The sequence below is a fragment of the Mixophyes fleayi genome, chromosome 1 (genome assembly GCF_038048845.1).
Source record: "Mixophyes fleayi isolate aMixFle1 chromosome 1, aMixFle1.hap1, whole genome shotgun sequence".
Lineage (NCBI taxonomy): Eukaryota > Metazoa > Chordata > Amphibia > Anura > Limnodynastidae > Mixophyes > Mixophyes fleayi.
Window position 1 is genome coordinate 325,743,066 of NC_134402.1, and position 27,322 is coordinate 325,770,387.

The 27,322-nt window shown below is 42.2% G+C and overlaps 1 protein-coding gene across 1 annotated transcript in view; it reads left to right on the forward strand.

Moving 5' to 3' along the window:
- The window catches only part of KIAA1671 (KIAA1671 ortholog), a 156,297-nt gene that overhangs the window by 16,363 nt on the left and 112,612 nt on the right, over positions 1-27,322 (forward strand). The window contains exons 2-3 of the mRNA XM_075214442.1: positions 22,473-23,988; positions 26,831-26,924. Coding sequence (XP_075070543.1) covers positions 22,529-23,988; positions 26,831-26,924 — 1,554 coding nt within the window. The 5' untranslated portion in view covers positions 22,473-22,528. The remainder of the gene's footprint in view (positions 1-22,472; positions 23,989-26,830; positions 26,925-27,322) is intronic.

A 27,322-nucleotide genomic window follows, 5' to 3' on the forward strand; every position in this document is an offset into this window, starting at 1 on the left:
CTCTCCCAGCACCCCCTTCGGCTCTCTCACCCCCTCTCCCAGCACCCCCTTCGGCTCTCTCACCCCCTCTCCCAGCACCCCCTGGCTCTCAACCCCTTTCCCAGCACCTCCTTCCGCTCTCTCACCCCCTTTCCCAGCACCCCATTCGGCTCTCTCACCCCCTCTCCCAGCACCCCCTGGCTCTCACCCCCTTTCCCAGCAAGGCCCTTCGGCTCTCTCACCCCCTTTCCCAGCACCCCCTTGGGCTCTCTCACCCCCTCTCCCAGCACCCCCTGGCTCTCACCCCCTTTCCCAGCACCCCCTTCCGCTCTCTCACCCCCTTTCCCAGCACCCCATTCGGCTCTCTCACCCCCTCTCCCAGCACCCCCTGGCTCTCACCCCCTTTCCCAGCAAGGCCCTTCGGCTCTCTCACCCCCTTTCCCAGCACCCCCTTGGGCTCTCTCACCCCCTCTCCCAGCACCCCCTGGCTCTCACCCCCTTTCCCAGCACCCCCTTCGGGTCTCTCACCCCCCTTTCCCAGCACCCCCTTCCGCTCTCTCACCCCCTCTCCCAGCACCCCCTTCAGCTCTCTCCCCCCTCTCCCAGCACCCCCTTCAGCTCTCTCCCCCCCTTCAGCTCTCTCCCCCCCCTTCCGCTCTCTCACCCCCTTCGGCTCTCACACCCCCCTCTCCCAGCACCCCCTGGCTCTCTCACCCCCTTTCCCAGCACCCCCTTCGGCTCTCTCACCCCCTCTCCCAGCACCCCCTTCGGCTCTCTCACCCCCTCTCCCAGCACCCCCTTCGGCTCTCTCACCCCCTCTCCCAGCACCCCCTGGCTCTCAACCCCTTTCCCAGCACCTCCTTCCGCTCTCTCACCCCCTTTCCCAGCACCCCATTCGGCTCTCTCACCCCCTCTCCCAGCACCCCCTGGCTCTCACCCCCTTTCCCAGCAAGGCCCTTCGGCTCTCTCACCCCCTTTCCCAGCAAGGCCCTTCGGCTCTCTCACCCCCTTTCCCAGCACCCCTTCGGCTCTCTCACCCCCTTTCCCAGCACCCCCTTGGGCTCTCTCACCCCCTCTCCCAGCACCCCCTGGCTCTCACCCCCTTTCCCAGCACCCCCTTCGGGTCTCTCACCCCCTCTCCCAGCACCCCCTGGCTCTCACCCCCTTTCCCAGCACCCCCTTCAGCTCTCTCACCCCCTCTCCCAGCACCCCCTTCAGCTCTCTCCCCCCTCTCCCAGCACCCCCTTCAGCTCTCTCACCCCCTTCGGCTCTCTCACCCCCTCTCCCAGCACCCCCTTCGGCTCTCTCACCCCCTCTCCCAGCACCCCCTTCGGCTCTCTCACCCCCTCTCCCAGCACCCCCTTCGGCTCTCTCACCCCCTCTCCCAGCACCCCCTTCGGCTCTCTCACCCCCTCTCCCAGCACCCCCTTCGGCTCTCTCACCCCCTCTCCCAGCACCCCCTTCGGCTCTCTCACCCCCTCTCCCAGCACCCCCTTCGGCTCTCTCACCCCCTCTCCCAGCACCCCCTTCGGCTCTCTCACCCCCTCTCCCAGCACCCCCTGGCTCTCAACCCCTTTCCCAGCACCTCCTTCCGCTCTCTCACCCCCTTTCCCAGCACCCCATTCGGCTCTCTCACCCCCTCTCCCAGCACCCCCTGGCTCTCACCCCCTTTCCCAGCAAGGCCCTTCGGCTCTCTCACCCCCTTTCCCAGCAAGGCCCTTCGGCTCTCTCACCCCCTTTCCCAGCACCCCTTCGGCTCTCTCACCCCCTTTCCCAGCACCCCCTTGGGCTCTCTCACCCCCTCTCCCAGCACCCCCTGGCTCTCACCCCCTTTCCCAGCACCCCCTTCGGGTCTCTCACCCCCTCTCCCAGCACCCCCTGGCTCTCACCCCCTTTCCCAGCACCCCCTTCCGCTCTCTCACCCCCTCTCCCAGCACCCCCTTCAGCTCTCTCCCCCCTCTCCCAGCACCCCCTTCAGCTCTCTCACCCCCTTCCGCTCTCTCACCCCCTTCGGCTCTCACACCCCCCTCTCCCAGCACCCCCTGGCTCTCTCACCCCCTTTCCCAGCACCCCCTTCCGCTCTCTCACCCCCTTCGGCTCTCTCACCCCCTCTCCCAGCACCCCCTTCGGCTCTCTCACCCCCTCTCCCAGCACCCCCTTCGGCTCTCTCACCCCCTCTCCCAGCACCCCCTTCGGCTCTCTCACCCCCTTTCCCAGCACCCCCTTCGGCTCTCTCAACCCCTTTCCCAGCACCTCCTTCCGCTCTCTCACCCCCTTTCCCAGCACCCCATTCGGCTCTCTCACCCCCTCTCCCAGCACCCCCTGGCTCTCACCCCCTTTCCCAGCAAGGCCCTTCGGCTCTCTCACCCCCTTTCCCAGCAAGGCCCTTCGGCTCTCTCACCCCCTTTCCCAGCAAGGCCCTTCGGCTCTCACCCCCTTTCCCAGCAAGGCCCTTCGGCTCTCACCCCCTCTCCCAGCACCCCCTGGCTCTCATCCCCTTTCCCAGCACCCCCTCTGGCTCTCTCACCCCCTTTCCCAGCACTCCCTGGCTCTCACCCCCTTTCCCAGCACTTCCTGGCTCTCACCCCCTGAAAATCGCGGGCACCCCCGCCCGAAAATCGCGGCACCCCCGCGACCCCCCCCCCTGAAAATCGCGGCACCCCCCCCCCCCGCCCGAAAATCGCGGCACCCCCCGCCCTCTTCAGTAAAAAAAAAAACAAGTTAAAAAAGACAGGAAACTCACCAGTGTAACTGGCTGCACAGCATAACGGGGGAGGGAGCTGGGGAGCGCGCAGCAGGGGTGGCTGGTTCCTCCAGCCACCAAGAAGACAGGGGGAGTCGAGCCGGCCCATATAGCCATCGGCCCTTCTGGCATTTGCCAGAAGTGCCAGATGGCCAGTCCGGCCCTGCCCACAATACAGGCAGCTAGCTTGTGGTGTGGGGCAACATTTTCCTGAACATTGGTTATCCATTCACTTGGTGACATCACTGAACCATGAACTGCCTCAATGATATCGCTGATTTCTAAACTAAGCTATTGGTTTAGCTCACAAAATGACTTTATGTGACCGCTGCACTTAAAAGTGAAGAAGATAATGATAAATTATAGTTGTACTCCCATGTCTGAGAAAAGTATTATTATTGCTGCTATTATTCATTGTTTATATATGACCAATGTATTACGCTTTACAGAGAATGTTTAATGAATCGCATCAGTTGCTGCCCCGGTGAAGCTCAAAGCCTTAATTTTGTACAACACAAACGCACACAAACCAGGATTTAATTTTTATTGGAGAGCAAATACTACCAGTTTTGTTTTCGACCTATGGTAGGAAACTGGCAGACACATGGTAAGAACATACAAACTCCATACAGATAGCGCCCTGGTCGGAAAACAACCCATGGCCCAGCACTGTTGGGCAGCAATATAAGCCGCTGTGCCACGGCGCTGCCAAGGACATGCATTTTAGAGATAAATGCCGCATTGGGTTCTTGGATGTCGTTTAACGTAACTAAAGGGAGCGGTAACGCAGCTAAAACTTGTAGTAATCAAGTGAAAAGTTGTTTTACCACTATAATTATTTATAGCATTATTATTGCCTTTATGTTTTGTGTACCGATTTTTGGCCAGATATCAGTATGTTCTAGGTCAGAGGAACATTTTATCACTGTGTTGGTGGACTGTATTGTAGAACATAGTGTGTGATGAGACTTTCACATGAAAGGTACTGAGTATGTAGAGGCAGTTTAGGTGACCGCCAACTCCGGTAATCACATGGTACATGGACCTTCCCCCTTGTCTAGGCTCCTGGCTCAACCTGTTTTTCATGCCAGTCCTGGCTATCACTTTTCTGCCTCAGTGCTATTTTTTGATGTTTAAAATTGTAATCCATGATACTCTTTACAGATCAATGTGTTTCTCTTACCAATTCAGTGTCATGTGGAAAAAAAAGATACATAATATCAACTTAATTTTTCTTGAAGTTCACAAACAAGACTATATAGAGAAATGGAAAGATTACATTGAAAGACAAAATATGGTCAGATATTTTATTAAATACTGCTGTGGATAAGGAGTGTTTGTGATGATTATATCCATTCAGTGGATTTAAGATAACGAGGCTGATTCTCAAATCCAGCAGGCCACTCATTTGAATTGCATGTATTTACACTCCCTTACCAGAGACACTTTCAAGGGGTCGTCTACATTTATTTAACACTTTAAAGTCTGGTTTGGGCTTAGCAATGCCGACTAGAACATAGGCCTGTGCTTCACCTGTGACCAAGGTTTTAGCCAGTGGCCTGTTCCCCGAGATCCTCTGTTCCTCCCTGAATCAGCAGCTCTCCCACACTCTTCAATATTCCACTTAGCCTTTGTATTTGTAAACCCAGGCCCCTGGCCAATAAATAATGTCTGAAACCTGACTCCTCTGAGTCTGAAGTGGATAATTATTTGAGATATTCACTTTTCTGCCAGCGATTGCCCTGCTTTTTGTTTCACTGTTCCTTCTGTGATTTTTCTTTTCTATGCTGCTTCTATATAGTTTTTCTTATTTACACTCTCCTTTTTATTATTACGTGTTCACTATCTCTTTTTTTAGTTTTTTTTACCTTTTTTTGCTGGTGTTCGTATTTGTGATCTTTAACTTGGTATAAAGATGTCTAAACACAGTAATGACAAGGCAACTGCAAAATACTAACTTTCTGTGTCTCTTAAAAGCCGTAGGGATTTCTGACTTTCAGTTTCAAACACTAAATGAGAGACTGAGAATCTGGAAAAATTTGGCTCTTGCCCCGAAGTTCTTCTGCCCACATTCTGACAAATAAATCAGCTTGAGTGTCATATATGGACATGTACAGCTCACTTAAAATGTTTTTTAAACATTTATTCTTTTTTGTTGTTTCACAATTTTAGAAATAATTATGTTTTGATCCAGTTTTATGTAGTCTACAAGAGGAGAAAAACAGTCAGGATGCCTGACATAATTTTAAAACACAACATATCATTATATTTCAAGCAATGGAATCCAACCCATTTTTTGTTATGATATTAGAAAAGGGAATATGGAGGCATGTGAGAAATAAGGAGGAGTCTGTAGAGGAGAAGGGGAGGAGTTACTTACAGCCCTAGTGGAGTAAGCTGGGTGGCCTAGTGACATTAGTCTGTAGCTACTGCGAGAGTTTGGATCCTTAGTTGGTTAATGAATGACTACTATGTTGGCCCTGATAATGGCAGGGTGCAAAGATGGCTCTTTTAGTGTGACATTAAAAAGCTTTGTCAGCTTGGGGGGCAGAGATTGTTTTAATATACATCTATAAGACCATCAGTTCCCAGGGCTGACGAAGATTTAATTGACTTAATAGCTTGTGTTGTTTACCTATTACGTACGTGAATCTGCTGTATCAACTTGGGGAGACCACTAGTGTTTAAATAGGAGTTGATTGCTCTATCTGGAAGGACAGGTAGATTGTAGAGAGAAATAAAACTCAGGGATCATATGTGATGTACTGACTTAAGCTGGGCACACACTACAGAAAATTACTGCAAATGCGATTTCTGTAACGGTTTTTACCCATACTTACCTACTTTCTTCAGCTCCCTTCCGGGAGCCAGCCAGTGGAGGGGGGCGTGAAGGGGCGGGGTGGCCGAAATCGCGTCATTTCGGTCCCGCCCCCTGTGACGTCATGACGCAAATTGCGTCATTTGACAGCGGGGGCGGGGCCAAACGCCGCGATTCACCGGGAATCGCGGCGTTTGGGATCTAATTCTGCCCACTTCACTAGGAAGTGGGGCACTTCCTAGTGAAGTGGGCAGAATTCGGGAGATTGCCACACTCGCCCGGGAGTCCGGGAGACTCTCACAAAATGCGGGAGTCTCCCGGACATTCCGGGAGAGTTGGCAAGTATGTTTTTACCAACCGCTGAGCATGCAGATATATGTGTACACACCTACATGATTTATCTTCAGACCTGTGCTCTTCATCTCTCTGCCTACACTGCTGGTTGTGAGTACATGCCCAACATCGTTCATCATTATCATGACTTTTAGTCCCTTTTTAGTTTGAGGGTTATCCCTCACCCTTAACCTTTCAGCCTGTCTCTTTAGCTGTGCTTTAAGCTTCCTGAGTTTTATAGTGCTTGTTGTTAACGGTACCATGCTATTTTACCTTGTACTGTGTATATTTTGTCTCTCCACGGCGCTATAAATAAAAATTAATAGTTTATTAAACCAAACCAAACGATACAATGTGCTTTGATATAATAAAACATGATCATGGGAACGTACACACTGTGATATCAGACCTAAGTCGTTTATTGTGTGATTGGCACGGTAATTTGTTTAAAAACCTGTAGTGCGTACCCAGCTTTAGATTTTCCAGACCTAATCAGGTTCTTTGATCGCTTTTTGTTTAGATTTGTTGGCCAACAGGGAGTCTGCGTTGTCAGATCTGTCGTAAAAGTGTTGCTTGAGCCTTTATAGACCATTGACAGCTTTTAGGACCATATCTACTATATAAATGCCTAGTGGCAAGTGTGGGAAAAAAAAAAAACCAAGCTGCAGCGCCAGCTGCTGGGCAGAGTTATACACTGACCTATATATTTCTTGAAGGAGAAGTGACAGTTGGGAGTGGTTGGTGGTTGCCGGGGGTGACAGTGGGGAGTTTTTAACACCTTAAGTAGCTTGATGAAGGATGTGGCGATGAAGATGAAGGATGAGGTGATGGAGAAAAATGATGAGGTGGTGACATGTGGACAAAACCACGTTAAAAAAGGGCGCTTGCGTCGGGAAGTAACGCTCTTCCCCTGAGGAGGCCTGGGCTAGGCCCAAATGCATGACAAGAACCTTTTTAACACCTTAAGTAGCTTGATTTAGTAACATAGTTGATGAGGTTGAAAAAAGACACCAGTCCATCAAGTTCAACCTATTTTGGATCTCCTGCGATCCTGCACTTTTGACTAGAATGCATGAGTATCATGCACGGGTTAACTTTGTGTGTGTGTGTGTGTGTATATATATAAATATATATCTCTATCTATCATCATCATCAACATTTATTTATATAGCGCCAGTAAATTCCGTAGCGCTTTACAATTGGGAACAAACATTGATAAGACAATACTGGGTAATAGATACAAACAGAGAGGTAAGAGAACCCTGCTAGAAAGCTTACAATATATATATATATATATATATATATATATATATATATATATATATATATATATATATAATTTAGATGGTATATAATGACACAAGGCTGTTATAGATGTGGGCATATGCCACATATCCGGAAAGCGCATGAGAAATTGTGTTAAATTGTTCATGGCCATGGCTTACTGCAATGTACTATGGGGTGCTCTCTGACAACCAAGAGAAGGGGATGGCTGAAGCCACTTTCGGTCAGATTATAACAGTAATTTGGAACGGCGGCTCGATCCGATCACCACATGCTAAAAAACGGATACAGTGAGGTTTCAGTTTAAATGATTCTCGTTGTTGGAGGGAGGAGAGGTATTAAAATATACATTTATAAGTGTATTCATGCTAGAACTATAGCAGAAACTCAAAAGGGAAAAGGAAGAAAAGACTAAGTGGCAGTCTGCCCATAAATAGAGAGCAACCATTGAATTGATTATATTTATTATTATATAATCGTACAGTAAGTGAATCGCACCCTTCCTGACTTTTTCTGCTAGTCTAAAAATTTCTACCCAAAGTGGCTGGATTAGCGGGCAAGACCAGAACACATGGACGATATCGCCTACCTCTCCACATTGGTGGGAGTGAGGGCCATATCTTATGTAGGCCGGACGAGATTAGGTAGATCTTATAAAAGCTTCACAAACATTTCTAGGTGATTACTACATTTAGACATTTTAGACAAATTATTGTAAATGTGGTCCCATTGGGTTGCGGAGAGGGGTACATCAAGATCAGATTACCACTTTGTTTAAGTGGTATGTTTAGTTGTATCAGGGAGACTGACTAGAGGCAACAAGTGAGACATTACATTCTGGTACACTCATCTTACCAATTTAGAATAGAACAGTGGCGGAGGTGGATTCAGCAGGCAGGTAGGTCTAATGGAGAAGGTCAGTGATCCAATGCCGCAGATGCAGGTACTTGTAGAAGTCTTTAGAAGGAAGGCCAAGCTGTTCTACAAAATCGCTGTTGAAGTTTTTTTATGATGATAGAACATTGATTTTTGTTTAGTTTAGTGAGGCTGATTCGGTTGTTTGGAATATGTGGGAAATGTTATATGGGTAAATTCCCATTACGTGACTTCCTCTTTACTGACAGATTGTGATAAACTAAATACCAACTTCACTATCTCCGTTATTTACGTAGTACATTGGCCACTGTTGCTTCTCTGGAAGTATTATTATTATTTATACGTCGGACGTTTTTTTTTCTTTGGACTAGACATATTTAGTTATGTATCTAAATATTTAGTCCCTGTCACACTACAGTAGGCAAATGTCTGCTTTGCCAATTGGGAGTCTGAACGGTCTTTTTTTTTTACCAACAGATCATCTGTTTTTACCTCTCACCATTAATATTCCACTGCTCTGCTTTGCTACGGTTTAAACTATGGCATTTTAGCTTGTAGGCTTTTAGGAGCTGGGCCCTCTTTAAAATGTGTGCCAGTTTGTAAATGTAAATAGTTATATGTGTGTGTCCGTATTTAGAATCTATCTAGTTGCACTGTGCTATGAAATATGTTGCTTTAGAAATAAATGTTCATGATGATTAAATTATCTGTCCTTGCGTTGCAGAAGGCAATCCCATAATTAGATGATGTCTAAGATGCTGCTGTTATATGACAAAAAGCTCAAATGGCAAAGCTTATTTTGAGATCACTGGTCATGCACCTGTGTGAATCCACCCATCTAAACACAAAGCATTTCTGTTGAATTTGAGACTGCATGTCTGTCACAGACTGTGACTTCTGCATTCGTTATAGTAATAGGAAGGAACAAATTTAGTTAGGTATAAAATAAAATCAGATATTTTAAGCATATTATTTATCTCTGTAATATACAGGTTTTATATCTCCTTTATAAGTTAAAAGAAAGTGATCCTAATGTCCTATACACAAACATGGTGATAAAATGTTTCCTTCTGTAGTCACTTTGAGGAGCACTGGTAAACAGTTTAATAAGGATCGGAATATAAGAGACAGTGTGGGGAAATACAGGGGTAGTTTTTGAAATGTATTCTATTTTAGTAACAGTGCTCTAAAATACAAGCAACAACCCTGCCCCTAAATAACAGATAAAAGCCTGTACATCAGTATCCATTAGTGGGTTTACAATAATTTAGGGCACATTTACATTACCTTCTTATTTAAAGACCAATTTAAAATGTTTGCATATCACGCAGTACTATTGTTATTGTTTATTTCCATAGTTCCAACGTGTTAAGCAGAGATGAGAATTTTATAGAGGCACATCAGTGCCTGCCCGATTAGAGCTTAGTCTAATTTCCCTACCGCAAACAATTACTACAGGACATGTAATTATAAATAAACTAATAATAACTAATTATGTACTCCTATTAAAAGGTGGCGCATGGTCTAGCAGAAATGTCATTGCCTCACATTTTATTAACTTACCATCAGTCTGTGTTCTGTGCATTTTACCCTTTTTATTATTAATCATAATAATACTTATACAAAGGGTCTGCAGCACAGTGTATAGGAGAAAACAGACCACGGCATACAGGGAAGTACAAAAAACATAAAAAAGGTACAATTAAATTGACAGCTACTTGGTAGCTGGAAAGGGGAAGGAAGAGAGGTGATGAGTGAACTAAAGTAAGATGGGCCTGGACTCAGGAGTGTGGGCACAGCTAGCAGGACCAGAGCCAGTAATGGAGGGGATCGAGGTAGGAACCCGGAGACGAGGTTGAAAAATGAAGCTGGGGTGTTGGAAGCAACAGGAAGGTGACTGGAGGAGGACATAAGGAATAAAGGGCCCTACTCACAGGAGCTTACAATCTAGGGAAAGGGGCAGACTAACGGGAAACGTGGGGGGGGGGGGGGTCGGGGTGAGGGGACTAGTAATCTGAAGAAAGAGCAGAATAAGGACTGGTGACATGAGGGCGGGAAGAAAGAGGGTAAGGTGTAAAATGATAAGCGAGGCAGGATAAAGAAAGGGGGCAGAGGTTAGACGGATGAAGGGTAGGTGATCCTGAACAGGTGGGTTTTGAGGGATCATTTTGAAGAACTGCAGTCTAGGGGATAGCCTGGTAGAAGGCCTTCCATAGAAGGGGGGGGGGGCAGCACAGGAAAAATCTGCAATGTGGGTGTGAGACGAGGTAACCAGATGGGAGGTGAGGCGGTGGTCGTTAGCTGACCGTAGACGACGAGAGGGAAATGAGAGTATGGAATAGTTTGCCCCCATTCCCATAAATTGTTATGGGTCGAGCCGTTTCGGGTCTCCACATGAAACAAAATTACAATTTGTTTTCATTGATATATTTGGATTCCTTTAAAAACCTTTTGCAATGGCAGCAACACATGAATTCACTGTACCTAAAAACTCAAAATATCTTTGTATAATTTACTTCTTTTTTTCTATGTATTATCATTGTTGTCTTGGTTAATATGTATTTAAATACAAAAATTACCAGTATACATTGTTCCTACTTATACTTCTGTCATTGGTGCGAGAGGGGAGAAGCGAGAGCTCTGCATGTACATGTGTAAACACTTTGGCCTTAACAAATTGCTGTCCAAACAGATCTTGTGTCTTAGTTGGTTCAGCTGCATTCATGACATAAACATAGTAAGCTTTAAAGATCAAAAGGGACTTGGGGGATCTCTGAACACCGAAAGAAATGTTACTAACCTTCCAACACCGTGAACAAGATTCTGTTGTGTGTTGATGCACTTATAATAATGGTACTCCCTAGCTGACATTAACAGTGTGAAGGTGGTATTACTGATAAAGGCATTACTCATAATGATCATTTTGGCACATATTCTTCAATGTGCATATGTCTTACAAATCCAGATGATATGTATACTCGTACTAGTAAAACATTATCATTATCTGTTGGTTAAGTGCAAGAAACTATATTTATATCTTACTGAATTGTAAAATAAATATGCAATTAGTAGTAGAGTTTGGCGCTTTGACTACTGGACTCATTTAAAAGTTACACTCTAGAAAAATATATTAAGACTATGGGCCTGAGTTTAAGGAAAGGAAAGCATAAAAGAGGAGTAACTTTGCACCTGGGCAAAACCATGTTGCATTGGAGGAGGAAGCAAATTTAAAATGTGGGAACAGATTTATAGTTGGGGTAGGGTATGTCCTACATCAACTTTAAATTTCAGTGTTAAAATAAAGCTATCAAATATTTATGTGCTAGCGGAAAAAACAGCCAGTATTTAATTTGCAAAATGATAAACAAATTTGCACCCCTTGCATTGTAACATGGTTTGTCCCAGAGAGCATTTACTCCTTTTTTTTTTCTGCCTTACTTTCCTTAATACCTCAGGCCCATCATAGTTTAAACTGCTATCATGCCCCAAACTCAGCCTACCTCTACTGTCCTGCCTCTCTGGACTGAGATTTGGTGACTGTCCAAGTTCGTTGTTGGACTGGCCGAGTGACACTAAGCTGCTAGGTTGTGCGATAACTGAAGTCATTCACTGAACTTGAAACCTCCTGCATGCCCAGTTGGCACCCAGATTAGTAATAGAAGGCAGTATAAAAAGATTGATTGTGAGGTATGGGACTCTATGACTGGTAATTGTAAAGGTGGGTCCAGGACAATTGCCCATTTTACTAAAACCTTCCTGACTCATGTTAGCAATTGGTATAATAGAATTGTTCATTATGGAACCTTCCACTGGGCTTTTTTTGGATGGTAGAAAACTACATTTACTCTCTACTTCACAATAGCTAGCGAAAAATCACTGACCCTGGTGACTGATCCTCTTTAAACCCATTGTTGTTAAGGGGAGAGACAAGAGAAGGCTGGCAAATTTTAGCCCGTCTGTAGGACTTGGCTCAGCAGCTTGTTAGGAACATTTTCAAGGAAAAAAAATGGAGGTGACCCAGCCCAAGGTAGCTCACTACAGGACTGGCTTGGGGGGGCAGACGCCCCTCTCCCCACAGCCCAGCCAGCCCCTCGGGGGAATACTACTAGTCTTCTGCAGTGCATGATTTTTAGGGGCTTAAAGAATTACCAGTCAATCAGCAGCGGGACGGGGATTTCTTCTGAGCGCTATCAGGTGAAGGAAGTAGAGCTAGGTGATGGCATCACAGTGTGTCTGACATATGCCCACTACATTACAGCAAATAAAAAACAAGCCCAGGCTTGGGGGTAGATTCCTGGCTCCTACTGGTTCTCTTGTTCCTCTATTTCAAACTGTGTTGCCCCATATCAGAAATTTTAATTTGTCACTGGTGAAAATGTTTTTTTTGTTCTGATATTGCACCTTCTGGAAACTACTGTTCACTCTGAGCTTGGGTCATAAAATTAACTGACCCCTAATTTGATGCAGTAGATTATGTAGTTTATTAAATGGTGTGTCTTGTTGGCCTACAATATCATTCCTATACGTTATGTATCATATGCAAGATAGTGCCAATTAGCAAAATAAAACAAAACTTCTTATATTGTTTTCAAGTGCTGATCGTATCGGGTAAAGAAGTGTTTGTTATTCTGATTTTGCAGTTTTGGTAAATGCTATAGATTGTGGTTACAGATTTGGCATCAAATGGATTATTTGGGGGCTTTTGTAAGACAAAAAGCACAACTTGCAGTTCACGTTCTTGATGTTTTAATAGATTCTTTGTTGTGTCAGGTGAAAGATGCAAATGGTATTTTTGTAAAATAAAGCCCTTGAGTACTGCACAGTAAAATTACTGACATTGTTGTTGGAATGTGACCAGCCCAAAAAGTGGCAAAATTGACTCAACGCCAGGGTGAATAACAGCCAGAGCAGCAAAAGGATTAAACTTCAGAAATAAGTATATTACTTCAAGGTAAATGCAAGTATTGTGCAGTTGTGCTAGAAGCAATGTTCGTAGGAGTCTATGACTAGGAAGCTGTTTTTTGCACATGTCAATTCACACAGGAGTGGAATAGTAGACCCTGAGCATAACTTGCCCACAAGTTTTACTATTTATTTTATATATAGTTTGTGGGTGTTTTGTTTTTTTTTTGTGTTTTTGTTTTTTTTTGTTTTTTTTTTATTGTTTTTTTTTAGCGAATGGTATATAGTTTTCTCTGTAAACAATTTGTCATTATGCATATTTTCCTTTTGCTATGTGTTTAGAAATATGCGGTCAGGTCAGAGGCGTGTATGCAAAGTGAAGCACTTGAAAATTTTTAGTCACTTATTTTTAAGAGAAGCACAGTCATTAAGTGAAAACTAACTACTTAATATGTTGTGAAGCATTCTAAAAGGAGGAGCGCATGACAACACAAACATAGATCACAAGAACAAATCTTATTAATGGTCAGTGGAGTTGAAAGTAAGCACCCCAGTGGTCCCAGTATAATATTATGAGACCCCTCCCCCACACTGCCCATAGTGTGTGGGGGGGAAACACAGGGACTCCCTGCCTTGATCACACATCAGTAGATAATTATTAAATCTCAGCGATAGTCCATTCATTTCTATAGCTCCTCATTATTTCTATACTTCATTCATTTTAATGGAGTTTATATGTATTGCACATCTCCATTTGAAATGCATTGGCTGTAGAAATGAATGGACCACATAATTGAATGGAATACTATAGCACAAGACTGTTGAAACCCTTTGTGTAAATGCCTAGTGGGTACATACTCAAGTGCACATTGACATTCTGTGAACGGACTGAGCCGGAGCAAGCAGCCTCTAAAAAACCGCACCACAATACAGCAGCACAAATGGCTATGGGTGCATTGAATAGAAAAGGTGGTATTGCCCATAGCAAAGAATCTCATTTTTTTTCTTGTACAGTTTAGACCATTGATGGGCGGCAGGTGACCTTGGGGTTGCATGCGCCCCTCCGAGTCATCACCTGCAGCCCCCAGCTCCTTCCTGCTTTACTGTCTGATTTGTATGTTTATAGCTTTTAACACGTGTTTAAATGCCTGCTGATATGTTATTGCAGTTAGGTGTCTTTCTTTGATTAAATGTATTTTCACACAATCAAAGAAAGTGTGTGGTTGCTATAGGTAACCCAACATTTTATTCCACTTTAATTGACAATGGGGACATTTATGAAAACCGTTTAACAGTTAAAGGATAACTTTGCTAAAAATGCTTGTTGTGCTATCTGCAGAATGTCTCCGCGAGCAGTACCTGGAGAATGCACACTCTCTGTGCGGGGGAACAGGGCTCCAGGCCATTGGATGAAAACATTTGACTAGTTGGAGAAAAATCTTACAAGAGCTGTTTTCCCACAAAAGTATTGCAGTTCAATAAGTCTCCATTCATTAGAAAGGAATGTTTCATGCACATCTTTGTGTGTCTTTTTTTTTTTTATTTAATTTTTTTTGTTTGTTTGTGTTCCTTCACTACTTATAAATAGGACTGGGAGGATGTTGCAAATGGGATTTTGCATTTTTTCAGTCATGTTTGTCTCTTGTTTATTTTACCTGACATCAAGTGCACGTCTCTTTGTTGTCAAGGTCAGTGAGTCATGTGTAGCTCAGCATTTTTTACCACGCCTCTCCTGCAGTGTGTTCAGCGAGTCCTCACAGCTCAAGAGAAAGTTGTGCAACCAGAAAATAAAAATCTGCCCCATTTGTAAGCTGATCACACCGACCCACCCACCGCTCTTGTCCAATATTCCGAATCAAAAGTGAAGTGGGACTGCGATATGTGTGTGTGTGTGTGTGTGTATGTATAGACATAGATTAAAAATATTATATATATATATATATATACATACATACATACATACATACATACATACACAGGGTTGGTCACGGACATTGTGGTCAAAAAACCTCATTAATCAACCGCATAGATCGAAAATGTCAGTGGTCTATATTAATCTAAAAATAGCAAGCAAATTGGGGTTTACCTGGCAATTTTTATGATAGATCTGTCAAAGCTGACTCCCTGTTGGTCAACGAACTCAGACAAAAGAGCTCAAAGAACCTGATTAGGGCCAGCAAATCTAAAGCGGAATACACACTACAGGTTTTTTTTATCTAACTATCGTGCTGGTCCAGGGGCGGGCCTAGACTTTTTTTTTTTTAGAGGGAATTGGGTGGTGATTTAGCATAGTCATACCCATCCTTCACTCTGGATGCCCCTGCCCCCTTTTTCGCTTTGATTGGGTACCTCTGCAGCAATTCTAAGGTATGTAGAATGCTGCTGGGTGGTAGGAGATTGCCCCGATTGCCCCCTCTGGTTCCGCCACTGTGTCAATCACACAATAAGCGGCTGGTAAGATATCGCATTAGTATATACACTCCCATGATCGTGTTTTATCCTACTAAAGCACATGGTATCACTTGATTTGAAAAATCACGATCAACGATGGAACAATGTTGGGCAAATGTGGAAGTGTGTGTGTGCACTCATGACAAGCAGTGTAGGCAGATCTCTGTACAGTGTGCAGAGTCCCGATCTTTTCAGCAGATTGTTATGAGAGATGAAGAGCACATAAATCTGCATGCTCATCAGTGGTTGGTAAAATCATTGCACAAATCACATCTGCAGTAATTTTCTGTAGTGTGTACCCAGCTTTACTTGTATGCAGAAAAATAGAAAAAGTATATATGTGTGTACATCTTACACCATGCCACCATGGGTGTAGTATATATGTGTGTGGTTCACTTCAGTTCCGTATGCAAGGTTTGAAGCTACACACAGACAAAACATGTTATCTAACCTGTTGCGTTTCATACTTTGCTTTATTATTGATAAACTGGTCCATCAAATTTCCATGTTGGTGAGTAATTAAGCTTCTGCCCACACACCCACTTGCAGTGTTGGACTCTAAAGTTCACACTGCAGTACTCTCCTCACTGAATCGTTATTGATTGCATGTACTAAGAAAGGTTTGCAGAGAAACTACAAGGTTCTAAAGATAAGGGAGTTCAGAAAGCTGATGCCAGTGTTGAATGAGAAACTTGAGGAGATCTATACATAGAATACTGTAATCTTTCAATGATTTTCTGTGAATGCTGTGTGTTTATTAAACTGTACAGGTAGGGTCACGTCTCATCTGAGGTCACACATTGTGGACTATTCGTTTATGTTTAGAAATACTTTTAAACTGCCTTTTAAAAATGGTTTAGCCTAATTAAAATATGAGTTGAATTGTCAGTGTATTTGTCTGGTGTGAAGATGCTCCCCTGTGTTCCTCAGTGGTACATGACATTTCAGATGTATTTAGTCATGGTTCCATAAAACAGGGTGCAGAACTATGCAATGTGTTGAGGGCTCCAGATGTCAACATTTCACATTGTTCAGCTTTGGGACATTGACAATAAAATTCATATAACATTTGAATCTGTACATTTTCTAAGGGTTTTTCTTAAAGCAGTTATTAATACTATAGCATACACCCAGCATTAGCATTTGTAGTGGTGAAAGAGGATAGCGTATACAAAACATTTAGACAATATACATAGGACTACCCAGGGAAAATATATCTATATCACTGTACTAGAAAATAGACCAGAAGCATTCGCTGTAACAAGAGACTGCAATACGCCTTAAAAGCCAATATCCAAAAAGAAGAAGAAAAACAGCACTAAAAATAATTGGTCAGACTAGCTAAATAAAGAAGTTCTGGCAGAAATATTAAATATATAAAAAAAATCTGAACTTAAAACAATACTCTTAATAAAAATAAATTCTTGCAAATTTATGCCAAGTTGCCCACAACTGCTCTAAGTTATACAGTGATACAAGTTGGATTCATTTGATGTGTAATTTTGTATTTTTCAAGGTCATGGGCAAGTTTGCAAGTAGGACCCACATCTGTTGTCTCTATTGTAAATGGATCTAGTCTATTTATTTGTGTCTGAAGGACATCTATTTCCTTGCGTGTTTTAGCCTTATTATAGATACACTGTGATTGATTTTCTCAGAAATGGTAGAAAATCAATAGCTACTTAAAGCGCATTCCCTGCTACTCATTACATTTTCACTGATCTGCTCTGTCCCCAGTGGAGCCCTGGGAACTAGGGCTGGTGCACGGTTTCTCTGCAGCTTAGTCAAAGCTTCAGCCTGCCACCCCTACTCCCCCAATACCCACTTCACAGCCCATCACATGCTTGACTTTTTTCAAATTAAAATAACTCTTATTGAGACTTCTCATGACTGCCTGTCCTACTCTCTTCTACCTGTTCTTGCAACTGTCACTACCTGCGGCTGCTGGTGTATTAAGCTCAGTTGCTGCTTGTTTTGATCCTGGAATGTTGGTGCCCTATTTGGGGAAAAAGACAGGTATATAAAATTTAACAGCTCCAGCCAGTCCTTTTGTTAAATCAATAGCACCCACATTTAACAATTATACCTCCCTCCCTGCAACCAGTCCCAGCTATTAAATCAAATACAATTAATAGTATTCACATTTAATATACCTATTTCCATTCAACCAGCATTGACGTTACATTAATAGCATATACATTTAATAACCCGCTTGTTCATTAAAGCGTAGCATTCCACTGTTTAACCATTCCCCTACGAAGTATACCCTACTCTTTCATCCTCCATCTCACCCACTCTTGCTTCAACCCCTCCTTTCTGATTTGTTGATCCCCTTCCACCGACTCATCCCAGAGTGTCAACTGTTTGTCTGTCCCTTTCCATTTAGATTGTAAGTTATCTTGAACAGAGCCCTCTTCCTTCCTGTTTCTCCTCTTTTCTTTACCTATGACTTCTGCTCACCAGCTACTTGATTGTCTTCACACCTCTATAGGTGGCTCTGATCCTGTCAGTCATACCCACACTCATGGGCATTGGTTTCAGCTTGTGCTAAATGTACCCCTTGCACCCCATTGCCCATTTGGGCTAATATTAGCTGTCTTGCGTGTTGTATAATTTGTTTACTGTATTTTCCTGTAATACCATGTACTATTTTTTTGCTTGCCCTCTGTACAGCGCTGCGGACCATTTGAGGCATTCTATAAATAAAGGATGATAATAATAATAATAATAATAATAATAAATAGCCTTATTTTCCCGTAACCAGGCCCAGTATTACATTAATAGTACTCCTGTGACCGGATGGGCTTACTTTGCCACCCAGTTTGTAGGGGGAGGAAGGAGTGGAGGAATGTTCTTACTAAACCTTTTTATATGGGTTTCTTTCTCAACATCAGTAACCGACTGTTACTGACCACTCGTACTGGTGTCACCTTGCCACCAGATACTTGCCGACTGTGCATGCCAACTGTGCAATAGTTGTGGTAGAATCTCTATACCACCACTAGGGTACTTTGTGCCACCTAAAACAGCTTTCATCTGGTATAGCTGCTACAGCGCCTCATAGCTGTGTGTTGGCTGGTACCTCCTGACCGCTTACTATGGATCAAGACTGCTGGGTAGCAGGCAGAGCACTGACACACAGGGGCTGGGTTCATCACAGAAAAGCTGGGGAGCGGATTAGTATGTAAGCGTGTAAACTCTTATCTGTTGGTCACAGGATACAGCAGGTAATAGTCTCTGGCAGAATCTTCAAGCAGTGATGTTTGTTTGCTGAAGGGGTCCTTACAAGGACCGTTACACACTGGTTGGAGGTACAAGCAATCATCCAAAAGTATAGATGGTATAATACATTACATGGTCAAACAGAGCTATTTATATGCTGTTTCTGACACACATGTTGGCAGGGGGAAAACCAGCCCCCTTTACTACCTGACACCACAAAGTCTGAGATATTAAATTCATTGATTAGCATCAGGATGTAATATGTTCCCAAAATTTGGACTTAAATGCAATTTACAGTTAACAAAATTTACGTCGATCTGTGATTTCCTACATTACTTGCTGTTAGACTTTCATCCTGTGTCTTACAGAGATAGGAAACCTAACAACCCCCTCCTGTGTATTCAGGCTAAAAGATGTCGCTCACAAATTAAAAGGTCTAATTAGCATGGGATTTCCTTTCTTCTAAAAACACATTTCCTCCAACATATGCCTTCTGCATCAGAAATCGGTACATTTGCAATGATATACATTGGTGCACTGCGCCACTAATTGAAATAATTTTTTGCAATACGTTATTTATAAGTGATCCAGTCACAATTCCCCATTGAACAAATAAACCTATTTTCCCCCAAATCAGCCTGGCAATAAATTAATAGCATTTCCATTTAATAAATATACCTAGTTCTCAACCTTTTTCAACATTAAATAATTCATATTCACATTTAGTAAATAACTCTCCAATTTCCCCAAACTCAGCCCCACATGCAATTAATAGCCGCCACACCACTCCAGCATTAAATTAGAGGTCCCATCACCCCACCTTAAATGAATAGATCCCACTATTAAATACCCCACAAATAAACTAATAGCACCCATCATTAAATAATTAGCCCCAACTCACACTACACCATTAAATTAATAGCCCACCTCACACCCTCATTACATTAAGACCACCACACCTTCATTCGTTACATTAAGACAACCCACGTTTCCTCAAGATGTGTAGGAGAGGCAGACGCTTCTAACTGCCTCTCTTGCAGCTGGCGTCCATGTGGTGCGCGTCTCTTGTGATGATTCAGTGTCTGACACACATAGGGGAGGGAGGAGGCAGACAGACATAGGGAAAGGGAGGAATGAATCTTGCGGTCCTCGGTCGCATGAAGGTGACTGGTCATGGAGGAGGGTTCCAGCCACCAAGAACGATAGTGTTTGATCTGGACCACCCCTCCCTTAATCCAGCTCTGGCGGCTGCCTAATGGTAGCGCTGGGCTTGCTGGGAATTACACGCTGAAACTGTTTTTTTCCAGGGAGCAATGGGTAGGGTGATTTTATTATTATTTTTTTCCTACCCTGCCTAGTGTTTTTCCTGATTTGTTCCAAGAGATCTTACATGTTAAATACTATATATTGATTGGAGAAAAGATGGTGCAGATTTCACTATAGTATGTGTATCTCAACCAACTTGGATTTCTTTCAGTTCATCTTTTAGGTACTAGAAATTTGATTTGTTATTCAAATAATGTTTCCGCTGTTGGAAAACGCTTGCTGGCCTTTTACAAGCTGCTTGACAAATATGCTTCCATAATATAGTTTCCTGTGTCTGGTTTATGCTATCTGCCATTCTGCAGGGTTTTATTTATCCATTGTTCACCAACTCTTGGTCATTGTGTCTTATCTGTTGTTTGATTTACCCAGCATATTCCCATTTGTATAATGGCATGTGTTTTAGTTGCTGGAAATTGAACAATAACAATAACCTAAGTGCTTTCTTTTCTTACTGTACACTGATGATGTGAAACATATGATGGGATTGCTTGGTGGTTAAAGACTGTTTGAAGCAGGGTATAATCCCTAATCCCAAACTGATAAGTGATCTGGTTCTGACCTGTTCAAATTAACCTATGTTAGATATTATATAAGTCTCAAGTGTGGAAATTGGTAATATGTGCTTTTTCTGTTGCAAAATCGACAATTGTCTCCAGTTGGCTATCTCCTAACCTAGGGGTAAGGCAACCTGCAGCTCTCCAGGTGTTGTGAAACTACAGATCCCAGCATGCCTTGCCACCTATCTGCTGGTTATCTACTGGCAAAGCATGCTGGGACTTGTAGTTTCACAACACCTGGAGAGCCGCAGGTTGCCTACCCCTGCGGCCTAACCTCCCTGTTTTATTTATATATTTTTATTTTTTAAATGTTAATCAAAATTACTGAAATGTGTCTTAGTGAGCAGTTCTATAGTAGATGATGGGCTCCCAAAGTTTAAAGCAGTATGGAAGTTATAGGATTAATTTTCACCTGAGAGGAGATTGTTTCTGAGACAACATTGGATGATTTGCATTTTGTATGCAATATTTCTGAAATATGGACGTGCCAATTTTGAGTGGTCACAGGTGGAGGGTGAAATGTGACATCTACTATTGTTGTTGTTATTATCCTTTATTTATAAGGCGTCACAAGATTTCCGCAGCGCCGTACAGAATTGAAACAGTAGACCATAGAGGGTAAAACAGTACAGTACAATAAAGGAATAATACCAAGAGCTCAGAGCATAGCTAGTACAGTGAAGTTGGAGCAGATGAATAGGTATAGAGACAGGAGGGAACAGGGCCCTGCTCGTAAGAGCTTACATCCTAAAAGGAGGTCAAACAAACACAATGCGGAGTCAGTGGAGGGGATCTAGCACAAGAGGAGCGAGTAATGAGCAGGGGAATAGAGAGGTGAGGAGATCAAGCATGTGGATGGCTGGTAGGCTTTGCGGAACAGAGGAGTTATAGATGCCTGTTTAAAGGAGCACAGATTAATAGACCATTGTATAGAGCATGGAAGGCTTTTGCGCTGGAGGGGGCAGCCCGGGATAAATCTTTGGGAGTGTGAATGGAAAGGAGGTTGGAGATGTATCGGGCAGTGGAGTGGGAGAGGGCCTTGTAGGTGGAGGGAGAGTTTGACATGGATTCTGTAGGGGAAGCAGAGCCAGTGTAAGGCAACTTGTCTATCTGTTTTAACTGTTAGGGGCATATTCAATTCCCCGGGGTGCTCATTATTACTGTTAGTATGGTAATTTTATCGTAGATTTTTTTGCTCACGGCTCAGAACTGTGAGAAAAAAATCAGCGTTGAAATTACCGTACTAATGGTAATGTGCATCTATTACCGTAGTGTTCTTTAGAACAATGCGGGGAATTGAATATGCCTCCTAATGTTTTTGTTTGTGTTTTTTTATTTATTTTATTTATCCATGTTACCTTAAGTAGGGTACTGTTTTTGTTTTTTGTTCCCCTATGGAATTCATTTAAAAGGAAAATAAGGAAGCAAAAACAAACTTTGTTTATGTGTGCGAGTTAAATAGACAAGAGTTGTGATCTGTCAAATTAACCTTGCGTAAACGGCATGATGTTTAGTTTATGGTTGTGCATAATTACAACTGATGCAACATTGACATGATAATTTAACTTGTAAAAATGACAGTTAAGAACATAAAAACAGTAATAAATGGATGTATATTAATGCCTTGAGGATTGTTACTTTTTTTTTTTTTTATAACGTTTTATTTTTATTCTCGTATAGTAAAGCACAGAGAATGATTACATTTTAAAAAAGTATTAGTTTTGTGAGCCTGTGGCACATACACGGGCTTCTTGTTAAAATATTCATGTCCATAGTTTGCCATGTTTTACTTCGTCCCTGCAGTAAGTCATTTTTTTTGCTTAAGATTTTGACTCCTATCTGCAGAAAGAAGCTCCTCAAAGATTCATAATGTTTGACAGTTACTAATTTTAACAGAAAAAGGAATATTTCATGGCATAACAACACATCAATAATTACTATACAATAATACAATATTTTTTTTCTATGTTTTATTTTTCAGTATCATTGACTGGATATCTCCACTGCTTTGGAAATTTGGGAAATGAAATTGTGACGATGAAAGCCATGGCTACAAGAGTAGAAGTGACAGCAAGGGAGACACGGAGTGATATTTTAAATGAGGTTAAACTCCCAAGGACATTTGTTAGTCCTCTCTCAGATGCAAGCAATAAGTCCAGTGATCCTGGCATATCCAGCTCCATTATCATTGAAGATACTACAAGAGTTCCTTCTAAACCTGTGAGCATGTTCAGCCCTGGTATGAGGCCAAGACTCTCGCCCAAACCTTTTTCAAGGGAATTACCTCTGGAAAATAGACGATCTGTAGCAATGAGCTCCATGTTTTCTGCAGATGTCAAGCCACACAGTGATGTGCCATTTCAAGCGTCTAATAGCATATCTTTATTTGGTAGTGCAAAAACCGATGAAAGTGAAAGAGTGGGTCGTAGAATTTTCACATCCTCTTATCAACCCAATATTGAAGAGGACCTAGGCAATAAGTCTGAATTGTTTTATTCTACAGCTGCGAGTAGAAAACAGACGAGCCCTAATTGGACCCCAGGAACAACTGGTCTCAGTGACACAAAATCAACTTCACAAGCTGATGAAAGGAAAGTTACATCGAAGCCTCCACTAATATATAGGAAACCTGAACCTTCACACCAGGATAGTATCCTTAATGTCTGTGCCAGAGAAACCTCTTCAATTTCTGTGGATGAACAAAAAGAGAGTGGGCTGTTGAAAGGTAAAAATTCTTCTCTTAAGCCTGAAAGAATAGACAGCTCCTCTGTTAGAGCTCAGTTAAGACCAAAACGTCGTCCAATGTCTATGTTTATAGACTCTGTAAATGACCCCACAAATGACCCTCAAGGAGAGGAGGACCAGAAAACATGGAATAGAAGACCTCTTTCAGCGGACCTTACCTGCTTGTTTGAAAGTAAAGTCTTTGGGAACAAAAAAGAAAGTCCTTCTGAAGAAACTAAGGAAAACAGACCTTTGAAATATAATTCATTAACCAACACAGAAGACCAATCTGAGGTTGAATCCAAGGAAGAGGATTTTGCACGCAGTAAAACTATTGCCAATGTCACAAGAACAGGTGTAGTTAGCAGTTCTTCCAGGAATATGACTTCTGAACGGGTGGAAAAAGAGATAACCGTGGAATCTAAGTCCAGCAGAAAGCAGGAAATAGCTGATGTAGCTGAAAATGAAGGTGTAGTGAAGTTGGCGGCAAATAGTGGTGCCCAAACCCCAAAAACTATTTCCGATTCTAATGTCCATTCACCCAGTAAAGTAAAGAATGCAGAGGGAAGTGCAATTACTCCTGGATCCATTAAAAGGAGAATCAGCCTTTATCTTGCCAATACCAACTCTATGGATGCTGTGGACGTGCCTACAAATAAAGAAGACAGGATTGCAACAAATACTGAACGAAAACTTACAAACCTTGTCTCTGATAAGGATGTGAAGTCTGGGAGGCCACAGTCGCATCCAATGACTACAGACTTCACAAAAAAGTATGTATATTATTAACATACCGGTATGTGGGATGATATTACGGTTAGAATTGTTTGGTATGAAACTGGGGCTGCAAAGTGCAGTGTTAATTCACAAAATGGTGTAGATTGCAGAGAGTGTCTGTTAATACTTAATTTTAAGTTCATAGGAACCTCAATGGCCAAACAACCTGATCACTAATTAAATTGACCACAAACGTTCATGGTGAAATTGCATCAAGTTGTTAAGGACTTACCAGCCGAATTACGGTATCTATATAATTGGTATGGCCACTGACCCCACACATTGGGGTCATTGTTCAACCTGTTTTTCAGTTCTACTTGTGATCAGCTTTAGTTAGATAGTACTTTGCACTTATCTTTACAAGGAATTTAACGTAAGCTCACTTATCTATACGCGTTCTTTAATAATCAGCATGGTTTTATTGCTCTGCATGCTGCTCAGTAGTCGCTGAAAAGTTGGTTATTTTTTATTATTTTATTTTCTGCTTTCAACCTTTCCATTGAATGTACCAGCTTTGCCCCCATTTTTGTACCAGTACAGGCAAGAGTGCTTTTTTAAGTGAACTGGGCTTTATACCTTGCAGGTTATATGACCCTGTTAGTTTTTCTGAACTTTGTCTTATTTCACCAGGTGCTTTATGATAACACCAAGTAGGCGCTCTATTTTATGACCGTTCGTCTTTTTTTTATTGCTAATGTATATCTAAGCTCTTAAGACTGCAATTTTCCCATAACACTCATGCTCTTGATAATGGTGTACATTATGTGTAAAGATCTTGCCCTTCCTATGTAAGCTTAATAATTAAGGCCATTTTATCCTTGGGTAACTGAATAATTCTTATAGCCACCCAGAAGTTAAAGGGGATCAGAATGTTTTGTAATCATTAAATCAATTTATCAACCTTATTCAGTACATAAGATTTTGTATATATACATTATAAAATTTGCATAATTCTTCAAAAAGTGATTCACAAATTGCCTATGAGGGATACAAGGTAGAAGCATTGCTATCATTAATGTCATTTTTTAACATTGGTGTATTGGAAATTAATAGCTAACAAATATGTATACAAAACCTTCGCTTTTGGTAGACTTGGCTGTTACTGTCCATTCACATTGCCAGTGCAATCCATCGTGAAGGCAGTGGAACACAACAAATATGACCATATAGTCAACCTGTAAACACAGCAAAGAAAATGTGAAAAGGTAACGTAAGTGCCCATATGGTTTAGGATGGAGCACTTGGCAATGGCATATTACATAGTGATCCAAGGATTCAGATATGTGGAACCATACCGGTATCAGTAGATGCCTTAATAGTGCATCAATGGTGTAATACATTAAACCTTGGAGGTAGAATAATACAGGATATTGAGCAGAAATAGTGTAGTATTTTAAAATAGGAGTTTATTCTCCAAGCACTGATTAACGGCGAAGGAAGTATGTTTTGGGCAATGTTCTGCTGGGAAACCTTGGGTCCTGGTATTCATGTGGATATTAATTTGACACATACCACCTACCTAAACATTGTTGCAGACCAAGAACACTCCTTCATTGCAACGGTATTCCCTGATGGCAATGACATCTTTCAGCATGATAATGCGCCCTGCCACTCTGCAAACATTGTTCAGGAATGGTTTGAGGAACATGACAAAGTGTTCAAGGTGTTGACTTGACCTCCAAATTCCCCAGATCTCAATCTGATCAAGCATCTGTAGGATGTGTTGGAAAAACAAGTCCGAGCCATGGAGGCCCCACATCACAACTTACAGGGCTTAAGGGATCTGCTGCTAACACCTTTGTGCCAGATACCACGGGGCATCTTCAGAGGTCTTGTGGCGTTCATGCTTCGACATGTCAGAGCTGTTTTGGTGGCATCGGGGGTGCCTACCCAAAATTAGGCAGGTGGTTTAAATGTTGTGGCTGAACGGTGTATTTCTTATTTTTGAACCTTTATCATCTGAGGAAATGTATAAAAGTGGGTAACATCACAGTTCTCAAAGCTAGGATTTGTCCAAACTGTTGAAGAATAACAAGAACACAAGCAGTTCTAATGCATTTATTTAGGTGCTCTTGAAGATGGGCCATATTATAACTCAATTTGCAAAATGAGACACCCATTGACTATCTAATGAAAAAAAACCAACTATATTTAATATAAATATTAAAAACCTGTGGTTGCTTTGGATAGGCTTGCAAACATATATGTTGGCCAACCAGCCATAACAAGGCATTTGTGCAGTAGGCTGTCTGTACTAAATGCCAAACCAGATTGAGTAACCACAGTGATTCTGTAACTTTATATAATGAGAGCAACAGCATTGGGCAGCATTATGTACCAAACAGTGAAGAGCAAAAATGACCACCTGTTCCAACTCCTATTTAATAGAATTACACACTCGGAAAACAAGAAGGCAAGCTGGTCCAGTCCATTAATGGCAGGTGGGGCTAATTATTGTACTAAGGAAGAATCCTTTAGGCATTCATTGACCACATAATAATAAAACAAACCAAAACCTGTCCCTGATATAGATATCAAAACTTTGTACAGGCTACATAGGCTACCCACCATGACAATGTTTCCCTGTAGTAATGTTCTGGTGAGTAAATCGTGTCAATCTTGTATTGCTGTCTTTGGATGAACTTGTGAGATGTTTAGGAGCATTTGTGTTTTCCATTTGCATATTACACAGATGTCTCAACAACAAAGACTCCTTCACCTTTAGAGGCATATATATAGCTGTGAGAAATAAATGTGTGTTTACGGTTATTTATAGTTTCATAAAGATAATCCAGTTTGTGTTTTTACATCTGATTTTGTATTGTGACTCTTTGACAGGTTTTCAACTTCCTCTCCAAATTTGGAGCTGAGATCTGAGAAAAGAAGTGAAGAGAAAAGTGTTTATGTCTCGCAAGATTATGGGACTGAGAAGGTAGGAATCAGCACACTAATATAATGTTTATGGGACAGAACATTCAAGGGGTTTGAATAAAATAGCATTCCTTTACTAGAATATTAAAAAACCTAATGCAATGCCAAGTAGTCCATCATGGCTTTCAAATCCCTTGTGGTGACATTATACTGTCATACTACTGGACATGCCCTGGCATGTTAAGGGTCTGAGCAGACCGTTGAGTTATACATTAATTCTGTTTTTCTTCATGTTCACATAGTGTGGATTCTCCAAACCAGACTATATATCATCTTTGAACCAACATATAAGAAATAAGTCTTGTTGTTCTCTCTCTAGAACTGAATATCAGCCTTTCTCCTGGTTTAAGAATGCAGATATTTATAGTACTTGTTGTTGTAAAGCGGCAAGATATTCAG